We start from the raw sequence: 22866 nt of genomic DNA on the forward strand, positions 1-22866 counted from the left end.
AACTTCTATCCTTAAAACCCTCTTTTTGAAAAAGAACTCTCCCCACAAAAAAAGGTATTAATCGGGAAAAAGTGTAAGAAACCTCCTGAAGACCAACAGACGTGCAGAAGATGCCGTGAGAACAAACAGACCAGCAGTGTCACATTACAGTGTGGACACTAGGGATGACAAATTATAGATACATTGTAAACATACATGAAGAACATGGGTCCAGGACGACGTCAAGCATCTTTAAGTGTCGCCAAACATGTCTGAGCCTCAAGACTTAAGATTATTCCCAAAATCCATTATTAGTCAATTATTTTCATGATTGCTGTCACAAATGGAAAAGAAAAGCATCAAATCCCAACATTTAAATGTGTGACATTTTTCCTTAAAACTGACTTTAACAAGTAACTGATTATCAAAAATAGTTTGTCAGATAGTTTTGTTTTGATCGACTCATCCAGTGATTCTCAGTACCGGGGGACCCCTGTTTTCCTGCCCCAGCACACCTGATTCAAATGATCCGCTGAAATCCCAAAAAAGACCCGTTCGTTTGAAACAGGTGCGTTTGGGCAGGAAAGCCTCTAAATTACACAGGGTGGGGCTGTAATTCCATCTAGATTCTTGTATTTTTCTTATTTGTTTTTCAGTTAATCAGTCATGAAAGCAGTCAGTTGACTAGTTGTTGCAGCTCCGCGCCAAGACACCTCGAAAGAAGTCTGACAGAACGCACAAGAAGCAAAACACGGCCACACCTTTCATACAGGTAGGAGGAACAAAACAACACACACAGACGAGCGACAGAGAGAGGCAGAGACAAAGGGAGAGGCTGGAGGATGAAGATCCAGATCCAAAACGTCTGGAATGAGGCACTGACAGCCGGGGGGAGAGTGGGAAGTTCCAGGACAACTGGCGTTCAGAGAGAGGCATGGGTGAACAAAATGACAATCTAGAAACAGAGAGGTGTGCTTGTTTGAGGGTTAGAGAGATGCATTGTGGTTTACAGAAGGTTTATAACGGGAGTACCCAAAACCTTTTCTCTTTGTTGGAACAAAACGAGTTCCCTTAACTCCACAAACTCTCACACATTGATGTGTGAAGCTGCATGCAATCCGATGAACTGCCTCCAGAGATGTCGCTCGGTGGCTTGGCAGCATTGTGGGTAACATGGGAATCAAGTTTTGAGGAGGAATTAAAAAAAGGTGATATCTCTGGGCATTTTGTATCGATTTTGATCATTTGTTTTGAAACTGACAGTCCAACAGCTCAGTTCAGGCACAGCGGGCCTGTCAACAAAGCACCGCGTTTCCTTTTGTGCAGCCATGTTTGACTTGGTAATACGACAGGATGAGATGACAGACTTGGACTGGCTTTGTGTGATTGCAGCGCATCCTTTTAAATCCTCTCATGAAATGTAGGGCGAACAGGTGAAGGCTTGTAACTTGTCCTCGGGCCAGTCTGGCCGACAGGAGGCAGAGGATGATGTGATTTAGGATTTTTAATCCCGAAAAAATAAATCGTGGGTAGCAAGATTATTATTGCTCGGGCTCAAATTCTGCTCAGCGCTGCTTGTAGGATTGCGCTTTTCATGTTAAGGCGCGTCTGTTGTTCCTTCTTTCGGAGCGCGTCAGTGGAAATGACCACTGGGTGCAGATGACAGCAGGATGCAGTAAGTTGTGTGTTTTCACTCCCCTGTCACATTCTCACAGGGGAGCACCTCTAGTATGTATGACAGGAACACCAGAGTTAATTTTACACAATGGGGCCGCTCCATCTTCCAGAACAAGCCAGGAAATCTCCCCTGTAAACATGGCATCCATCCACGGCGATCTGAGTCCCGTCCAGGTTGAGAGAGGGGAACCTGCAGAAGGAGGAATCACCGGAGCAGCACAGAGAAGGGGATAGTGTGTAGTGGGAGGAGAGAGGAGGAGGAGGAGGAGGAGGAGGAGGAGGAGGAGGGGAGAGAGAGGGGGAGAGACTATGTGGATGAGTGGAGGCAGTGGCCTAGATGTGTGAAGCGCCAGGGGTTGCGTTTTTGGTTCACTGGTTGACTATCAGGGGGCAACACAATATAAGACCCAATGTGATGGTGGGAAGTTATGAACCACACTCAAAGACACGCTGTGAGCGCGTCATGCGGCGCTTTTCTGTTCTCTTCTTTTTTTTAATGACACGCACACTTATTGAACTTTTGTTTTTGGCGAGGTGTCCAGGTGTCACATGCGCGCGGGACACATGCATGATGATGATGATGATGATGATGATGATGGGAGTCACAGACAGACACTCACACAGAGGCTGAAATCCTTTATATCCCCGCGTGGACTGACAGCGATGGCCCTGGAGGCAGACGGCGACAGAGGTTCATCAAGGAGCGCTCATGAAAAATGTCCTCGGGCTGCGTTGGAGCGCAACGGCTACGTGAAGACGTGTGTCACCCCGTTGCACCAGGACGCGGGGAGCCAGTCGTGGCTCAGACTCGCCGTGACATGGACTCGCCGAGGAGTGTCGTCTGCGGTCTGCGTTGCCTCCGTCTCCGTTATTCTCGCTCTGCTGCTCAGATTGGTCGACTGGGATGCAGGCTGCAGCAGCAGCAGCAGCAGCAGCAGCGGAAATAGCAGCGGCTCCGACTCTCGTCTTCATTTCGCGGCGGACTGCGCGGCGGAGCTGCTTCTCTCCGCGTGTTATTGCGTCTCTCCCGTGTTCACACTCGTATGTGCCTTCTTCTGGGTCGGGCTGTATCTGATTCGCTGCGGGCTGCTCATCCGCACCGCGCTCTTTCTCTTAGCGCTGTGCCACTTGGGCGAAGCCGCGGCGCAGTCCCTCCTGCGCGGCGCCGAGGAGCAGCTGCTCTCCGTCCCCGCAACCCTGGTAGTCCTCGGCTGCCTGGGCAGCGGGGCTCTGCTGGTCGTCCGGCTGCGTCAGGGAGTGTCCGTCCTCGTCTCCATTAGCGTCATCAGGGCCGTCTCTCTCGTCTCTCTGTGCGGAGTCCGGGCCAGCTGGAGACCCTACCTGGCCTACCTGCTGGGGCTGCTGGGGGTTTTGCTTGCGAGGTATGCTGACCGGCTCCTGCCGGCCTCAGGGACCAGCGGGACGGGGTGCTGTGGCTCTGTGACCGGGGCGAAGGAGGAGGACATCCCTGTCTTCAAAAGGAGACGGAGGTCCAGCTCCATAGCGGCCTCGGAAATGATGGCTCACAGTCAGAGCAACAGCAAGTCTCATCGCAGGACTTCGCTGCCCTGCATTCCGCGGGACCAGGTAAGACACGTCCAACTTCTTCGGACACACGAACCACAACATTTAACAACTTGTGTGTTTATTATTTATTTGCTGATGACCTTCAGCTCATACACCAGGAGTGCTTTTTGGCGTGTTCCATGTGACAGCTTTACGCGCGTCCCATTCATGGCAGCGGGACAGCACAGCTCTTAATGAGACGCTTTGTTATTATTATCAAATCGTGTTTGCTCCACAGTCACCCGTCAGCTCCTCAGCTGTGTGTGTGTGTGTGTGTGTGTGTGTGTGATTCATGTCATTTCGAATCGCAACCTCTCCTCTATGCCGCGCAAAACACTGCTGTTTACCTTCACCGTGACACTGCTGTTCGTTTGCTCATCATCATCATCATCATCATCATCATCATCATCGTGCTGTGCGCGCTGTGTCTGTGCTGCTGATAAGCAAATGGATGGTGCACTTTCAGCACACAAGTCATGATGTGTCTCAGTGTGTGTGTGTGTGTGTGTGTGTGTGTGTGTGTGTGTGTGTGTGTGCGCGCACGCATAGGTGTGAGGTCACATCTAAATATTTTGAGAGCGTCTGTTTATCAGAGAGGCCAGTGGTGTGTGGCGCACGTGTTAGCTCGCAGACTTTAAACATGATGGAGGTGAATGTGATCCTCAGGAGAAACTCCTCTTGTTACCGCAGCGGAGACATCAGCAGAGGGGAGGACTGTCGTTCTGATGTGTTGACTGGAATTAGACCCTAAATGTCCACGTTGTTCAGCTCATCTGTCAGCTGTTTTAAGTTAAGCGATTGGTGTTTACAGTGTGACCCGTGATCATCAGCTGGATGGGACCAAAAAGCCATGAATGAGCCTGAGCGCTGGTTCAGTGAGCTAACAGCTTGAAGCACATCCCTGGTTGTCATCCAACCTGAGCTGCTCCCATCCCAAAATAGCTTTCAGCTTCAGAAACCCTCGTTTGGTTTGCTGTTTTATTTCTTTCATAGAAAATGTTCTATTTTTGGCATGTAAGTGTGATACAGTTTGGGATTGTTGTATCAGGTGTGAGCGGCTGATTATAATTTAACCATCATTAATAAATGGTAGGTTTATAGTTAATTCAACTTTAGGCAATGGTATTTGTATGCCTGTTACCAAACAATTACCTGCTTACTAAATATTTATTTTTGTAAAGTTACAATAGCAATTCTAAAAGTTTGTAAATGGTTTAATACATACCGTGTAAGTCATATATGAACATGACTTAGATTGCCATTAAAAGATGTAACTCATGTCAACAATTGCTTAAAAGATAAGTTCACTCAAAAATGAAAATTCAGTCATTATCCGCTCACCTCCATGCTGATTGAAAGTCAGATTTCATAGTCCACATATTTCTGGGTCTTCACAGCAAAAACAGAACTTCAGTATTCTGCTAAACAGCAGAATCAGACGGGACTTGTTTTAAAATATATATATAAAAAAAAATAAAAAAAAAACAAAACTGGAAAAATACAATAAGTTGTTTCCATACAGCATGTTCAGCTAGTTTGTAGATCCCAAATAGATTTGAACAGATGTTATTAACACCACTGATCTCAGACTGGGTGTCTGCTAACGTGTAGCTGCTACCATGAAGATTTCTGCTTTACAATGAACGTAAATTACATCTCTATCAAATCAATTTTGCATCTTGGGGCTTCTGGAGAGAGCTGTGTGGGGACATTTTCTTTTCTTTTTTTTTTTGTTCCCATCTACTTCAGTTGTTTAGGAGAATGCCGCAACACAGTTTTGCTGTGAAGCTCCAGAAATGTTTGTGAATACAAAACTTCACCTGACTTTCCATCAGCCTGGGGCTGGGTAGATAATGACTGAATTTTCATATTTGGGTGAACTAATTAATGTTTTTTAGAGCATTTCATTGTTGGTTAACCATCAAATAACTAGTGACTAATTTTTGACTTACCATAAATGTACCATTCATTAAGGAGGGTTATTATGAAGTGAGCCGAGATGTGCACTGCACGTCGCATCGGATTGTGATTGACTCTAGTTGTAGGCTGACATACCATGATTTGGGGATTTTTATGGTTAAAGGGAGAGAACTGTTCAAAGTCCTATGTTAAATATTTTGACTTTTGTTTCACAAAAGCCAGTGTTACTGTGATGTATAAGGGCTTTGGTTGCACACGCGCTGGAAAATCTGTCAAGGTGACTTAAAGATTTTCATTGGCCGCCCTCATGCGTCTGAAATTTAGCAGGTTATTTTCTGAACAATTGAGGGTACTGCGATTTCATGTTGCATGCACCTTAACTGAAGAAAACCATATGTTTTATTCCTTTGTAAAATCATTTCAATAATATGTTGAGAAATTAAACCAACCAGTGTAAAACATTGGTCTGGAGCCTTGCGTATACACTTTTCAGTATTCTCCATCTCCTACTGTAGATCTATATTTACCAGGGTCCTCTGTTTGTGGTGCAGCGATACTGAGCCTCCATCTACTTCTCATTCTGGGTGTCAGTTTGGATTTTAGTCTCACACCATGACTTGACAGAAAGTTGCGTGTTCACAAAAAAAAATAAAAAGTGAGACCCAATTTAGGGCGCTTTTGAGACGTGGCATGCCCTGCAGCAACAGCATCAACACATCAAATCTTCATTTTGTGCTTTGTGTTATAACTGTGCAGTGAACAGTCAGACATATCACCAGTCTATTTCAGAGTGCAAACACACGCAAGGAAACTTAAGACTAAATGCACTGATAAAAATCAAAACAGGAAGGAAAACATTTATCATCTGTCAGGCCGAGCGAGAGGTCCATGATTTCTGATGATATGTGTGCAGTCACTCCTCCTCACTCGCTCTCGTTTGCAGGTCATGAAAATATAATGTCAGGTCGTGTTTGTTGCCGTTTTTGGCTGGGGTGTTGACCTCTCACTGAAACAAGTGATCGTCCTTTCATACCTGCACTGAGGGTTTTAATTTTTCCTGCACTCTTTGACCCCTAGTATGCTTATGCCCTCTGGTGACAAACTGAAATAAACACCAAGAGATTTGGGGGGACTACACTGCAAGCTCGGGAGACAGAGAAGGCGGGGAATCACAGTGATCATCCCGAGTGGGTGAGCTCGTGTCACACTCACCCATGTATGGCTTAGCTAGAGAAGCAGCGTAATCCTCGCTGATTACGCTGCTCTTTTTTTTTTTTTTTTTCTGTGTTGGCAACTTTGTCCTGATCTCATTTGTAGACTTTAGACCAGCGAGGGAGTGAAAATGTAATGGAGAATGAAAGCTTGGTAGCAGTCATTAAACGGCTCATTGGTTGTCTGCTTTTGATTTGTGGTGTGATTGTGGTTGACAGGGTAAATGCTCTGGGGTGCATACACCTCGGAGCGGGACGATGTCTGACTCTGTTTACTTATTGTTAGAGGTGGGTGCCTTCTGACTAGACTTTATCACTACTTTAAAGCAGATTTAAATCCTTGTTGTTTTGATATTTAACAAGAACAAATCAGACTTTTGATCAGATTCAGATTCAAACGTGAAAAAGTGCCTAGCAAAATTACGTAGAGCCCCCAAAAATGAGCCATCTTCAGTCAAAAACCCATAGACCCATAATTTACCATCATAAATTACAAAGAAAAGCAGGAAACCTTTACATTAAAGAAGCTGGAACCAGCAAATGTGAACACTTTTGTTTAAAGATTAATAGAACAGTTAATTGATAATCAAATTAGTTGGAAACTCATTTTCTTTGGATTGACAAATTCTGTTTGTTTTAGATGTGTCCCTGCCCCAACACACATGAATCAGCTGTGTTGTTACAGCTCTTATTCCAGCTGGTCTTCTTGTGCTTTTGAATAATAAAATACACAAGAAAAAGAAAACAACCTCCTTACTGAAGCAAGATGGACAAATCACAATAGCAGCAGCCGTTGAATTAACCCTTTATAAAAGAAGCCCATCGCCCCACAGCACATCAGAGTTCCCTGATCTGAAATCACCTGCATTGTCGCACCCCCCCAAAATTTCACTCCCTCATTTGGAAGCTAGAGCTGATCCCACATCAGCCCTCTGACTCTTGGTTTCTTGTTGCTAACTGGTATCCAGGGAACGCAGAGTTAGTGGACTATCTGCTCTGTTAGAACAGCTCCATTACCCGTGCTACCCAGTCATGGCTTGGTGACAAATTAAACTTTAAAAATGTAATGCTTAAACTAAAAAAAAAACCTCTCACAATTGACCAGATGTTGAGGACAGCTTGTCCTCCTGCGACCTGTCCTCACTTTGTAAAGTGTGGGCCCAGTCAGAGGAACATGGAGGTGTCGACGTGAACCGCACAAACAAACAGACTGCTCCTTAGCCAAAATGATTATATGATGAATTATTTTAAATACACTTTGATGAATGTAAGGAGTTAACTGAAGTCTGTTATCAGTAAAATCCACAACAAAGTGTGCATATATCCAATAAACAATGCTTGTTTCCAGACTCCTATTGTCCAGGCTCTGTTGTGGTTTTTATTTTCCGACAGATTTGACTTTCTTTAGCAGTTGGTCAGTCTGCTGTTGCAAAGCTCGAACATCGTGTTTGTCTTGAAAAGTTCTGCCTGCTGCTGCTGGAAACAGCGTCGACGAGAGCGGCGAGCCTCGGCCCAAACAACAAATGTGGCCAAAAAAATTAGCAAATATTAAAGGAGGCTGGAAAGCTAGAAAGAGCTGCAGAGTTGGCTGATAAATCTCTGCTGGCTTGTCGCTGTCAGTGACCCCTTTTCACTGGCACTGTTCCACCAGTCATGTATAAATATTAATTAATTGAGTTTGACACTTTGTTAGTTAGTTTTACTCATGGTTTGGGAAGGCAGACACGCTGTTGTCAAACAGTGAACTGTGCTCACAGTTTCCTCATTGACAAAATATATATTAATATTTTAATGAAAATGCACCATCCAGTCACACACAAGTTTCTTCTGTGGCCATGGTGTGATATTTTAAAATGGTCATGAATCATAAAGTCATAGTTACAGTATTTATAACATCTAATTCTAGAAATATTATATGGCCCGGGCTCACTTTAACCTACTGATCAGGGCTGCAAATTCAGTCAAAAATATATAATCAAAATTACAACATGTTCAAGTTTCAATATTCAAATCACAGAAGCTTCAACTTCATGATAAATCAAAAATCTTTTTTCTCTATAAGAAAACGTTCATTTGGTACCAACACCAACAAACATCACATTATCGTTATTTTATTAGATGATGATGATCATTAACACTAATCGGGAAACAATTTTACCATATCCTGCAGCTTCAGAGCACACAGGAAGTTTCCAGACACAGACAGTAAGAGCCGCTGCTCTCATCGTTTCAATATTTTAGGAACACTTTGCACATCTCCTGATGCATCTTGCTACTATTGCATATTGTCAAACTTTTTTTGTGAGGTCTCGTCAGCCCATTTTGCAAACCTGCCGTGGCTCATTTCACATGAGGCTTTACACTGCAGACATTTAAAGACATTTAACAAGTGAGTGGAAGCAGTTGGTCTGAAGCCTCTCTCTGGCACAAACACACACACACACACACACACACACACACACACACAGTTTGCAGGTACAGTTTATCCATACTGTAGATAATGAAGCTCTCCAGAGTGCAGTTGTACCTGAGAGAAGCGGGGGTTTTCATCAAGCGTTACTTGTGCAGTATTTATGAAGCAGGCTGGTGCAGCCTGCCAAGCCAGAGGCAAGACAGTCACTCTGCTCAACTGAAAGCTGGAAAATAGCATCAGCTCTGTGGCTTTAGCCCCAAATTTTTTTTTCTTCTTTTCTCTTTACGGTGAAGGGGTTTTTTGTTTTGGTGTTGAAGAACAAATGAGCTTCTGTGAAGCTAATGAGAGGTTTTCTACACTATCAACATGATGCAGTGTTGAGTCATAATATTGGAGGATTGATGATCTTTCTGCGCTGACTCCACCCAGAGGCCCTGTGTTTTGACAGAAGTTGTTTGTGTTTTAGCCAGGGTCTCAGTGGGACGGGGATTTCGGGGGGGGAACGGCCTCTGCCTCGTGGGTTTTTCAGGTCACATGCAATTGCAAACCACTCGGTCTATACAAGATAACGACAGCCATAAATAGAAGGTCTAAAAAAAGCGGCAGCATTTTGTTTTTGTTTTTTTTTAAATGTTTTTAGTTGTGCAGCTTTCTTTTCCTCTCACAAGTCAGGATGAGTTGCGTGACTCTGTAAACATGTCAGAGTACAAAAGCTCGGCAGGGCGAGACAAATTAGCGTTCTTATAATTTTGAAAGTCATTTCAAAATGGAGGTCAGGCCACGAAGGCTATACTGTGTTGCATAACATCTTCATCATCTCATCATCATATACAGTATCTGCATGAGAGAGGAGAGGAAATGAGAGGGAGGGAGGGAGATTTTGAAGCAGAGACATGTGCTCCGAGATCTATTTGAGGGAAGACCCACATTCTCCCATTGACGCAAATACTTTTCCAGGGAGACACAAAAGCTGTTCCGGTTGCCGGAGCTGATCTGACTTTGTGTGGCATCGAGGCTTATTAAACCTTCAGTGGAATCACGGAGAAGAAGATTGTTTATTTTATATATTTATTTATTTATTTTTTACCTCTCATGAATTCATAACCCAGTGAGGATTTGACAACCCTTTTCACCAGAGGAACACTGATATTTGAAGATTCTGGTTTTTTTTTCTTTCTGCGCATTGAAACTATGACAGGGTTATTGTTAGATTAACACTGATTAGAGCAGGTAGAACATGGTTAAGGTGTGCTTTAAGATTAGGCAACTAAGACAGTTTACGGACACAAATGCTAGTTGTTGGTTCGTTTGCGGACAACGGACATCGGTTTCTTGCATATTTTATGGTGCAGTACATATAATTTTTAATCATGTGATCTAACTTCATGTTATTTCATTCATATTGTGCTCAGATGTCACCTCTAAACAGATGCTTTAAAACAGCAAGGATGTCCCCAGATTCTAACAAGGCTTCGTCTGGGCCTCACCACTCGTGGAGGTATTGTAAATGAATCTATGAGCCGACCCTTAGAGGTGTTATCATGTCTTGAAAATATTTACAGTGACGTGTGGTTTAATATCGTTGCCATTTTCTGTTCATGCTGATACACTAGTAGCAATATCTGGCATGAGTGCACTGTTGCAGCCATCATCTCCCATTGTTAGACCATATACATGGATAATAAAGGGATTTTATTTGTGAGGTTGCGTTGTGACTTCACCCTGCTGTATTTCTGAACAATACATCTTAACTGTAGAGAGTTTGTTACCAGCTGATGGTGAGCAGAAAAACAGCAGCAGCAGGAGTTGCACCTGTCATACAAGGACATTCTTCATTTGAATATTGTTACGCATCTCAGATATGACATGCTTCTGCTTGTGCGTGTGTTTGTGACAAACAGAGACAGAGAGAAGCGGGGAGGGAGATGTTTTAATTTATCGGTCGTTGCATTGTAGTAGCATATTTTATGTGCATGTATACCCACTAAAAGTTTTAATCACAAATGTCAGGTGGCTTCACACTAACAAAAGTAACAAACGCAGTCTTGGAACAGCAGTCGCTGGCCTGGCAGTGTGTCATCTACTCCACCACCACCTCCTTCACTGACTGATAAAACATGTCATGTGAACGTGATGTGACACATTTTGTAGAAATGTCAATATGGCACTTAGTCAGTGACACATACAAATGAAAAACGCATCATTGGTTGATAGAAATGTTAAATGCCAGCATTTTATTCTGGCTACTGGGTTGAATATCACCACACGGATCAGGACACATGACAAATGTGTTTTGCCACTTTAAGCTACTGTAGCTAGCGTTGCCTATGATGTAACAACAGCAAGCACATTGTGTCGACTGTAGTTTATTATTTCTCATTTAGTTTGATCTAATTTATTTGGGAAGGTGGTCCTGTGAATGTTGTTTAGCAACCAGAAGTCATCTTTGGGTTCAAAAAGGTTGGGAACCACTGATCTAAATGATTGATAGATGAGCGCCCGCTCGTTGGCAGGCTCTCGCTAAGTATGAAACAGATAAGAGGATGATCCTGTAATTCAAAATACAGGTACATCAATTACAGATTTTAATTTATCAATTAAAAGAGACTGATGAATGCAAAGTCTGTTGTGGGAGTAGCTCTAGCTCTCTTGATTGTTCATTGCTATAGAATATGAGAAAACAAGCCAGAGATGTGTGGAAATAAGGGCAAAGCAAAAAAAAAAAAAAAAAGAGGTGATAAAAATGTGTGAATTTAGCAGCAAGGCCTGTGATAGAGAGGCTGCTGACGGTTTCTTGAATGTATCATTTACGCCTCGGATAACCGAACAGTGGAGGAAAAGATGGGTTAAGAAAAGACGTGATTTAAAGAAAAAGAACACACTGGCATAAGCACAGGCTGCATCCAGCCCCGAGCAGCCGTCAGATCTGTGTGAGAGAGAGTGTGTGTGTGTGTGTGTGTGTGTGTGTGCGTGTGTGTGTGTGTGTGTGTGTGTGTGTGAGAGAGAGAGAGAGAGTGAGGAGGAAGGGACAAACTAGCTTGAGGGGACCTAATGCAGGAGCCACTGCGTGAGAGGGGAGCAGCGAGCGAGGGAGGGAGGGAGGGGAGTGGAACGTGAGAGTGTTGAAAGATTTGCTTGGGAGGGTGAGGAAAAGAGGGGGAGTGAGAGGAGGCCTGCTGCCAAGCACAGCAGAAGTGTTGATGGTAAAAAGGACAACTATCTGGTCCCCGTGTTCAACCTCACTGCTGCTCTAAACACACCAACGCTCCAAGCTCTCACAGGGAATGGCTGTGGAGACGACTTTGTGTTGATCGCATTGGGTCTGTGCGACAGATATTGAGTGTGTGTGTGTGTGTGTGCATGTGTGCCGTGTGTGTTTGTCTCCACGTAATGTGTATATGGCTCAACGCCATATGCTCCCACAGTGAAGAGGAGAGGGGCGGGGAAAGACAGCACGGGCAAAAAATATGTGTGTGTGTGTGTGTGTGTGTGTGTGTGTGTGTGTGTGTGTGTGCGTGAGAGAGAGAGAGAGAGAGAGAGAGAGAGAGAGAGAGAGAGAGAGAGAGGCCTCCACAGCTTGCTTCTGAGAGGCAGCAGCAAATAATTTTAACCTGGACTGGCCACTACTGTACACACGTGCTTATACATTCACACACACACACACACACACACACACACACACACACACACACACACACACACACACACACACACAGTGGCTTCCCTGCTGGCTGTCCAAATGAGGTTTGGTGGCCTTGGACAAGGATTGCCTTGTTACTCGATTCAATGGTGTGTTTTAGCTCCAAAATATGCTTGGTGAGAGGTGAGCGGGGGGCGGGGGTGGTCGAGCAGAATCTAGATCTGTCCATACGTCAGTCTGCATGTCTGTATGCTTTTCAACAGTAAACACTCTCACTCATGTACACAGTCTCAGTCAGCAGGTAAGACCTGCAGACACTTCTGCTCCAACTAATGTATATGAGTGCTTTAGTTTTAACTACATTTGTCAGCTTGAAATTAACAACATGATTTGGGATTCCCAGTTTTCAATCTATTCCTTTACTCTGTGTGCAGTTTGGGGAACAGAGAATGAGAAAGGGGCTCAGAGGCAAGAACATTATACTGTATTTAAAAGTTTTAAATCTAAATGGCAGGGTTGCATACCGTGAAACTTTCAGTGCCAAGTTTTGTTTCCTGAGAGAGCACCTTTTTAGAGTAACATTATGGAGAGAAAAAGGGAAAAAGTTACTGTCAGTCGGGGCAACAAGTCTAATCTGAGGAAACACCAGGTCACACATAATATATATATTTTTTATATATTCCAGTAGTGTGCTGATATTTCATCAGTTTCTACATTTTCCTCCAGTTAGCCAGACTGAACAAGTGCACAGAGTAAAAACAGTTTCTCCAGCTGCTTCCAGGTGGAAGCGATGTGTTTTGTTACATTTTTTGGGTAAGAGAATGAGTAAAGTACGGAAAAAAGGTACCACTGGGTATCTACCGGTACCAAATTCAAGGTCCTTGGACCGGTATCGGTTCAAATGGCATTTACTCATCTGTGTGAGATGTTTCAGAGCTATGACCTGTTTTGCAGACTATGTTAACACCTACAGACTTACCTGAGAGCTGCCCAAGAGCTCTGCGGTCTGGCTGTGTTCCTGACTAAGTTACCTAGCTGTAGGAACTGTAGGAATATTCCTCCCATCTGGACGTTGTTTTGGGATGATAGTGGAAAAAATACATTACACAGGCTTGTTAAGAGGGCAAATCATTGTTTGTTCCTTGGTATTTCCATGAGTTTTACTGAAAATAATAAAAAGATAAAGGAGCAGGGAGGGCATTACTTATTTAGTAATCTCTCACAGTGACACCATTTCAGGGGCAGATTTGTAAGAATTCTCATTTAAATGTAGAACCAAATAAAAGTTGTGCCTTTTACCATTTATTATCCTGTGTTTTATGGTGATGATGTCTCCACGCCTATCTTTCACTAACTCTATAAAAGTGAACGCGGTCATTGATGTTTTAGCCTGTATAAATCTCAATCAAATTTTGGTGAAAACAAAAAACGTATTAATGAAGTAGTGTGGGATCATGGGAGCTGCTGCTCAATATTAAACATCCACCATTGATGATAAAAATCTGTCAGACTTGCTCTCAGACAATGTAAGGTATTAACATTTTATTCAGAGTCAGAATCAGAATTCCTTAATTTGTCCCGCCAACAGGTAAATGTCTTCAGCTTTACATTAAGTTACATTGGCTGACTTCCTTTCTCACTCACATGTTCGGTTCCGTTGATGTTTCCAGGGAAGTTACAGCGACAGACGACCACATGAATCGCACTGTTATCCTGAATAAAATGACCGATTTCTGTTGTAATAATGATCTATTTATTTCAAGAAGATTCTATGTAGAATTGTTAATATTGCACATTTAAGTCACTGAAATAAACCTGTCAGACAACCTGTAAGACTACAACCAGAATGACATAAAGAGCAGTACAAGCCTGAGACTGGACTCAGACATGTCAAGAGGTTAGAGTTAGTTAGTTCATCAGAGTTTTGGTGGCTGTAAAAATGTCCCTGAAATATTAAGAACCCATATAATGCCAGCTGTCATTATTTAAAACTGCACTAATCAGTATGCTTTATATCAAAGGAGACATACATGGTTCATTATCAGGTTATTACTATTACTAGGTTTTCCATGTGTTTGTGCTCAAAAAGGACATTAGTCTAACAGCGGATACTCTTTTCTTAAGAAGCCTCTACTCAAGGCATATTCTGAGCAGCCTGTGAAGTATGTACAACAAACATATCATGAAGACACGTGCAGACACAAACTGTACACACACACACACACACACACACACTTGCGCGCACACATACGCACGCGTGTGTATGTGCGCACGCCCACACACACACACACACACACACACACACACACACACACACACACACACACACACACACACACACACCCACCAAGCCTGGCCTTGGTGAAGCTCCCAGATGTGTCGTGTCCTCGTAAAGCAAGACATCTATTCAGACTGAGCTGAAGTGTCACTGTGGGTTAGATCACTGACCCTGTCGAGTGACGTCTGTCTCTCCACACAAACACTACAACACTGCAATAAACTACACTGCAATAAAACATACATAGACACACATACAAACCACTGCGTTCACTATATCTATGTATGCTTGCGTAAATACAGGTGTGTGTGTGTGTGTGTGTGTGTGTGTGTGTGTGTGTGTGTGTGTGTGTGTGTGTGTGTGTGTGTGTGTGTGTGTGTGTTCGCGCGCGTGCACACTGCCTCGTGGTTTATGCTCGGTCAACAGTCTGCCAACAGCGTGTTTGTCTTGGACGCCTCCAGCCTGCTTGTAGATTACCCAATCAGATAATCAAGGGTATAATTGCATCACATGCATCTGGGAGTGTTTTTCCCTTCCATTATCCCTCATAATGCACACATACACATCACAGTCACACAAACACACACACACACACACTCACGCTGCAGACACACACTGATGACGTACATACAGCGGCTAATTGCCAGAGGTTGTCTGTGCTGAGAGACAGTGAGTCCACTCAGGGTCTCATCTGGACATGAAAATGCTCAAGCTGCATCTTTAAATGCTGCATCTTTGAGAGAGAGAGACGTACCTGCTCCTCTGATACTCAGTCTGAAGTTATTGTAATGATGATGGGGAAGTGGACCGATAAATGATGGACAAGAGAGTATGAGGTTACTTCAGTATGATATGTGCCCTATTTTCTGACAGGTAATTTAGTTACATTGCAGTAATATAAATATGTATATATACACATATGTTTTCAGCATTTTGTCTCTTACTGGAGGACCGTCACTGTGGTTGAGCTTATCTTATCACATGCATCATTAATTGCCAATACGATACCATTTGGTGATGTAATGAAATTAGCTCAGTGATGTGTTGTCATGTAATCTCAAAGGGAAGCATATGTAAACAAGATGGCGATTAGCGTGAAACAGCAACTTGCTGTGGTAACGTCGCAGTGATAAAAAAAAAAAAAAGAAAAAAAGCAGAGGGTTAAACAAGTCAGGATGATCAGGGAGACGTGATCAGTGCAGGTTTTCTATTCTTCAGAAATTCCGAGCAACTCTCAGTAGCTATTAGATAAGCCGATGTACACCAGAATTTGATGAAGAGAAGAATCCGAGAGAACTCAACCAAACAAGGTTTCATCACATTATCTAATACGGTATGCCTTTGCATAGTGATAGGATTCCTCATATGAGTATGAACTTGCCTTGAGCTTCGAGGGGTATTGACATGGTGCATGAAATATAGAACTTTGGTGCATTATTTCATAGTTTCAAGTTGCAGCATGTAATCTGAGGAAAAGCTTAAGTGACTCTTAATTAAATAGAAAAACTGAGAAGACATGAAAGTGACTGGACTGCAGCGTTAATATTTCCTCCTTGGGCATTTTGCCTCAGGACATGGGCATCTGTAGTCAAGAAAATGTGTGTCTCTCTCTCTGTCTCACTCTCTGTTGTGTTGTTTTTTTGGCTGTCTGTCCCTCTGTTTTCTCTCCCACTCACCAGATTTCTCTCTCTGTCCAACTTTCACAGGACAAATGCCAAAGGCAGCATTTTTTTGTCCTCAGCTGCCATCACTCACTGCGTTATGTAAGACATTGCCGATGTTTGTGTGTGCGTGCACATCCGTCTGTGTGTGCAAAATAATTAAAATGAATGGATTTGGATAGACTATTATACTCTATCTTACTTCTATATGATTGATAATGATGTTTTAACTTCTGGAAATACAATTCCTATAATACTTTGCTCTGTAAGTTGTGCTGTGGGCTACAGCTGTTTTTAGCTCAGTTTGTTCACATTATGCTAAATTGGCACCTTTAAAGTATGCTGAATTAGCTATTAGCAGTATCTCTTTACACTGTAATCATGGAACTACAAACAACTATCACTGGAGTAATTTGATACCGCAGAAATCCTAAAATTATACAGATTCTCAGGCAAGTTCTGGATTTAAGAGGAGCATCTTTTTTCTATGAATTCAGGCAGATCTATGGACATTTGCTCATGATGGACTTAGGAGATGATAATAGATAATATTACATGTGTTAATAATAACGTTGTCATAATAAATAAGTATAAATTAAACATAATCTAAAATCTGTGTATAATGTCTGTGTGTTCAAATTTGACTGAATTTTTGGGATTATACAGTTATTAAAGCAAAATGTATAATAAATAGTAGACAGAGCCCCATGACGTCCATGACTCATTGGTTTGTGGACTACCGTTTTGAAGCCCTTGAGTTTGGTAGTGTTGTAGTACTTGAGATTGGTCTTTGGTTCCAAGACCATTTGTTGAAGGTTTAAGTCTCATCTGGGAATCGACCACATTTCTACCTGGTCTTCAGACAAAGAGGATGCTTGGAGGACCTGATCTGCAGGGATAGCTCTGTATTGAGTCATTTTTGCTACATACTGTACTTAATGTTGGTTTCTGTGGAAAAACAAGACTCTCCCAGGAAACAGACATTTCTCATGGTACACTACACACATATAGTACATATGACAACAAAAGAGGTGAATGAAGTGGCATTTTTATATGTTTTCTGTGGGTGCTTTCATGAGAATATGGTTGTTTGAGATCAATTCAATGAGTGTTTATCATTTGCATGTTCCACATTTTATTGTCTGTGTGTCATGCTGTGTGGGACTCGCACTGGTCTTGATCTAAAACATACAAAAATCTTATGTCTTGTTTTAAATGGGACCTTAATTTACAAAATGAGCATCGTGCTGTATTGAAGAAGATAAATCAAGTGAGATGCAGGGTCATTTTCTCATAAGCTTATATACAATCACTTCTTTTTGAAACCGGTGGAGTTGCCCCCTCAGGTTTAAGGTGTGTCCACATTAGCGTCACGTCTCAGACCCGGAACACTTTTCAAAATGTCTATTGGCAAGAACCCTGCAGGCAGATTGGGAAAGGAAATTAACTATTAACCCAAACTAAATCAAGTTATTCTTTCTATTGCACTGTGGAATTTGGAAAGACTTTGTAGTTAATTGGGAATGTTCTCGTTAAAAACACTCAAAAACCAGCAGATCACATACCATATCTGTTATATTTCCAGGTCATTGGGCTCTTTCATGACTTTTCTTTCAGGGTTTGTTTAACCCGGTATGGAGCAGAGAGTTTATTTCAGGTCAAGTTTTCAGTATTTAGAAATAATTGGATTCATTCTATAAATGGCACCCCGTTTTCTCTGAGCTGTGGTGAAGTGTCACCAAGAGAGCGCTTGGTTCTCATCTGGAAAGCAGAAGAAGGAGTTGGCCTTGGGCTGTGATGTGTATACAGGATGGTACACACACACACCGTCACACACACACACACACACACACACACACACACACACACACACACACACACACACACACACACACACACACACACACACACACACACATCTAAATGTGTGGCTGGTTTTGTTCCTTCAGGCCTGATGCAGTTTGTGCTAATGTCAGTGTGTGTCCCTCTTTTTTCATTCAGCTTATTTTCTTCAGCATCTTTCTTTCGCTTTATCCTCCTACTTTTTTTCCCTCTCTGTCCTGTCTCATTCAGCAAGGAATTCAATGAGTAAGTCCTTATTGGATGAAGCTGCTCTGGTGTGAAACATGCTGAGTATCTTTAGTTTAGCCTGAAGACAGGGATACCCAGAAGAGCCGCTTTCTTTCTATGGATTTGTTCTCCTTTAAGTTTGCTGCTCAGCGTCTTTCCTCTTGTCTTTGGTCTTTCCCAACTGGTGTTTTCTTAGTGTTATCCTTTTGTGCGCACACACCAGAAAGCGTCAAAGCTTTTCATATGGAGTAGATAACACCCAGTGTATGCATCACTGAACGATACAAGGACAGCATAATGAAGGGATATTAGAGAAATAATAAAAATCTTTGTCTTATTTTGTGGTTACTTTGTATTTACAGGCCTCCATGACAGGATCTGGGCTAATATTTCCCTTGGGAAATTCCTCAAATAAACAGCCATAAAATAGCTGTTTCCTGTGGGTTTTGCAAATGGCAACAGGCCTAAAATCTAAAAATAATACTTTCTTTTCCGCCGTATGATGATATTAAAGCCCCTACACACTTAAAAGTTCACCCACGCAGGCCTTTTCATTTATGTTGCCTGACTAGACTTCTTCTCAGGACTGACAGCACTCCTTTTAGCTTTATTACACCTGGTAGTTTATACAGTTTATCTGTTATTGCGCTGCATTGCACATGACCCAGAACTTGAACATTTTCAACTTTCTACCAGAAAAAGTGCAACAGAACGACACTCAAAGTCAGAATTCCCACTTACCTCGAGCAGCTGTCTGATCTCACACAGTGAAGCGTAGAGGCTAGAATGTATTTCTAGACCACTGTATTTGAATTGGGCTGGTAAATATTTAGAGTCGGCAAGTATAAAAGTGCTGTAAAATAAATTACATAATGACGTCTTTTCCCTCCTCCTCCTTTTCCCTCGTTTATGCAAGGAGGCTGCACTGCTGAGGCTGCATTGTATGAACACTTGCAAAGAGATATCAATTTCTCATAGTCAGCCAAGTTTTTCAACTTTTGGCATCATGCACCTCACACGCTTTTGGTCAGAAATTCCAACTTCAGACTTTGACTGGAATATAGCATTTTAGCATTTTATATATATGGACACTCAGGCAAGATCTGCATAGCCCGAGGGCGTCGACGTAAACACAGATGACATCACAGCGGTATGGCGGAACAGATAGTGAACAATTACTTTCAACCTCTTCATCACTTTTAGTTTATAGACTGTTTGTTTTGGATACATGTAGTAAATATTTGTGGTTTTCATTTTCACCTTCATTCAGTTGATCTGCTCAGTAGAAGCCTTTGAGAGTGTGCTATAGGAGCCGACTCCTCCTGTCTTTTGTTAAAAGCCTTTAACTGTTAAATCAGCAGTTGCAGGTGCTGGTTGCTGGCTTTCCAAACAAACACCCATTTGCAGCAAGCCTCCACGTTTTTCCGAGCAAATGCAATGGAGAGCTTTTACTCGGGAGTACCAACTCAGAAATTCCAGCTTCTGACTTGCAACGGAACGCACTGTTAGTTCAAGGAGTTTGATGATATGATTTAACTCCCAGTGTAGCTCCACCCAACTTCAACCTGGCAAGAGCTATTCAGAGTTACTGAAAACACCTGTGTGGGTGTGCAGGGCTTTTGAGTAATCAGTACATTCTGTGTAGAACGCTTTCTCAGGAAATTGCACATTAAAGAAAAAAAACAGCCTTTTACATACACTTGCGAAGGTAATAGTAATTAAAGTCTATACATCGAAAAAAGACTTCATGTAGTTGATCAGACAGCTGAGTTCAGAGTAACACCAAATGAACCATGAATCTAATCTGAAATATCACATTAAATGTTGCTTCTGCGTGAATGTAAATGATCATTTACACTTAAAAACATCACCTGGACAACTTTGGAGGGGGAAACATGAAAAAGCCAAACTCGAAGCACAGACACTAAATGGGATGTAAGTCATTATGCATGCAGCTCGAAAATGGAAGACCGGTGTCTGGACGCTCACGCTGTTCCCACAGGACTCGGCCTGAAATGCTAGCGCCCAGCAACGTCAGTGTCAATCAGCAGGAGCAGGAAGCTGACACAGAGAAGTGGGTTGCTGGAGCTGTGACGCAGTCTCCTCTCTCAGTAACAGGAGCAGAGAATGACAAGCTGGCATCAGTGGCCTTACATGGGTACAACAACGCGAGGGAAAACACTCCACTTAGCCGTGGAGCCTTGGAGGGAGGAGGAAGAATGGGATGAAAATACAGTTATTATCACTGAACAAATCCCAGTTAGCATTCCATTATTTAAGTATATTACATCGGTCAAACATTTTTTGAAGATTTTGGTTTATCCGATTTCACATCTGTAAACGAAAGAAACAATTTACAGATACAATAACTGGAAATGTTTGTACTTGTCAAATCGAGTGAGTTAGAAAAATCTTGAAAAACAAGGTATTTGATCTAATGTATACTGTAACATTGTCATGAATGTTGAATTATGGTGAATTAATTCACACATTTACATATATATTCGCTGGATCTGAGCACAGATATTACAGGCACATGCTTAGGACCTACTTGCAACTAAAGGGCTTCAAAGTTTGTACATGTTCTTCCTTTTTTAGAGATCCACAACATTAGCCATTTGCTAAATACATGACTAACCAATTGCCTGTGAATACACAAATATTAATTTACAAGCTAAAATATATATATAGCCTTGTATATTAAGATCAGTACCTTAAGATAAATGAAGGCGAGTCACCTGTAAGACACTGTTTAATGGTGTTTTTTTTTTTTGACATATTTCTTTTGTCAACTCCTCAGTAAAAAATAAAGTTTTCGTTGGTTTTCTGAACTTCTGAATGTCACACGGGTATCGTCCAATTAGCTTGAGTTAGCTCCTGTGCTGGTGGACACAGTATTGTCTTGATTGTTGCTGGTCTAGATAACCAACTAAGCGTAAACCAGCTTAAACTGTCTTACTGTTGTATAGAGCTGCAGAATCGGGTGTTGATTCTGAGTCAGGTGTCATTTGATTTAATGTTGATGAAGAAAAAGCACCTCATACTTTATTAAGTGCAGGTTGAAAAGTCGGAATCTTCAAAAAGCCCTCTTTTTGTCAGACACATTATTTTTGCTGCTATTGATTGCTTGTTATGGCTGATTTTGCATACATTCAAATACATACATTCTTACATTTAAAGAGACAGTCAGCCTATTTTATGCCCCTGTGGTGCCCTAGAGTTATGGTACTGAACCTTTTAACATGTTGTCTATTTAGTGGGAATGCAGTTATATTAATCATTTAACACATCATCGACAGAATCTTTCAACAAGGACACATGATCACATGCAACTGCAAAACCCAAGCAAGCTTTTGAACTGTTCATCTGTCACACATGAGAATGAAATTACTAAGATGAGATATACGCGTCTAAATTTACAAGACACATACATACATTTACTTGACAGTACATGCAAAGGCTTAGTCATGCAACTCCACTGTGAAACACACACACACACACACACACACACACACACTTCTTGCCCAGGGCTGTGTTGTTGGCTCCCATCAGCACAATCCATTCACAGGGGACAAGAAAGGGTAGAGATACAAATTATATGATGAAAATATTTTTTTTCTACGATTCAAGCCTCAACATTTTATCTATATGTTTATCCTTTGTCTGTGTCATCTCATTTTTTTATTTTAGCACAAATACATGTGCAACACAGTGAGAGAAAGGCTTTTAAAAATGTTCTTCTCCCCACTCTCCAGTCTAGTTCATAGCTGCTGTAAACAACCCGTCTTAGTGTGACTTCTGGGATTGCAGTGAATTTCAAGGAATTGCACTGCATTAATGATATACGACAAAACCATTTTTCACAACCATTTTGGATTATTCATAACATTTGCCTTACTCTCTATTTCCTAGAAGTGTATATGTCATAGGTATGCACTTGCCACCCATTTAACTATTGTGTTGCATCCACAGACAAAAAGATTAGATATGTAAATTTGTGGTTGGGATCATTGTGAGAACATAAAAGAGGTGTGGAGCAATAAAAGACATCCTAATGTGAACTGTACGTGGTGGAAGGGCTGCTTGGACATTAGAAATGTTGTGCTGTATTTCATCCACATTCCACTCTTCTAAGACTTGTTTGGTGCACTTAGTTAATATCTAGACTGGTCTAAAGAAATGTTCTCTTTTACTTATTTTGTTTATGTAGTTCATGTGACATTTACCCTCACAGTGTATTTAAGTTATTTTTATATTCTTGGTATTAGTTGATATAATAGAACCCAGAGAGGGGAAAAAAAACCCAAAGAAAGGAAAATGAAACAAAAGTTGAATTAAACTGCGGCTCAAAAGTTCGAGGTCTGAACTGCTCACAGGGTCTGGAGAATTGTTGCACCATTTAACGCCACAATAATGTTGTGACAGTTACCGTATGGATTACTGGGAAATTT

At 42.0% G+C, this 22866-nt stretch overlaps 1 protein-coding gene across 3 annotated transcripts in view; it reads left to right on the plus strand.

Annotated features, from left to right (window-relative positions):
* Positions 1 to 2011: 2011 nt before the first annotated feature.
* Positions 2012 to 22866, plus strand: part of LOC119011199 (cGMP-inhibited 3',5'-cyclic phosphodiesterase A-like) — a 56696-nt gene continuing 35841 nt past the window's right edge. For 2 of the 3 annotated variants that reach the window (XM_037084145.1, XM_037084150.1), the window contains exon 1: positions 2012 to 3243. In XM_037084145.1, coding sequence (XP_036940040.1) covers positions 2206 to 3243 — 1038 coding nt within the window. In that variant the 5' untranslated portion in view covers positions 2012 to 2205. Of the gene's footprint in view, positions 3244 to 10178; positions 10265 to 22866 lie in introns of those variants that run through there. The other variant, XM_037084170.1, reaches the window with a different exon arrangement.

The sequence above is a fragment of the Acanthopagrus latus genome, chromosome 2 (genome assembly GCF_904848185.1).
Source record: "Acanthopagrus latus isolate v.2019 chromosome 2, fAcaLat1.1, whole genome shotgun sequence".
NCBI classification, from domain to species: domain Eukaryota; kingdom Metazoa; phylum Chordata; class Actinopteri; order Spariformes; family Sparidae; genus Acanthopagrus; species Acanthopagrus latus.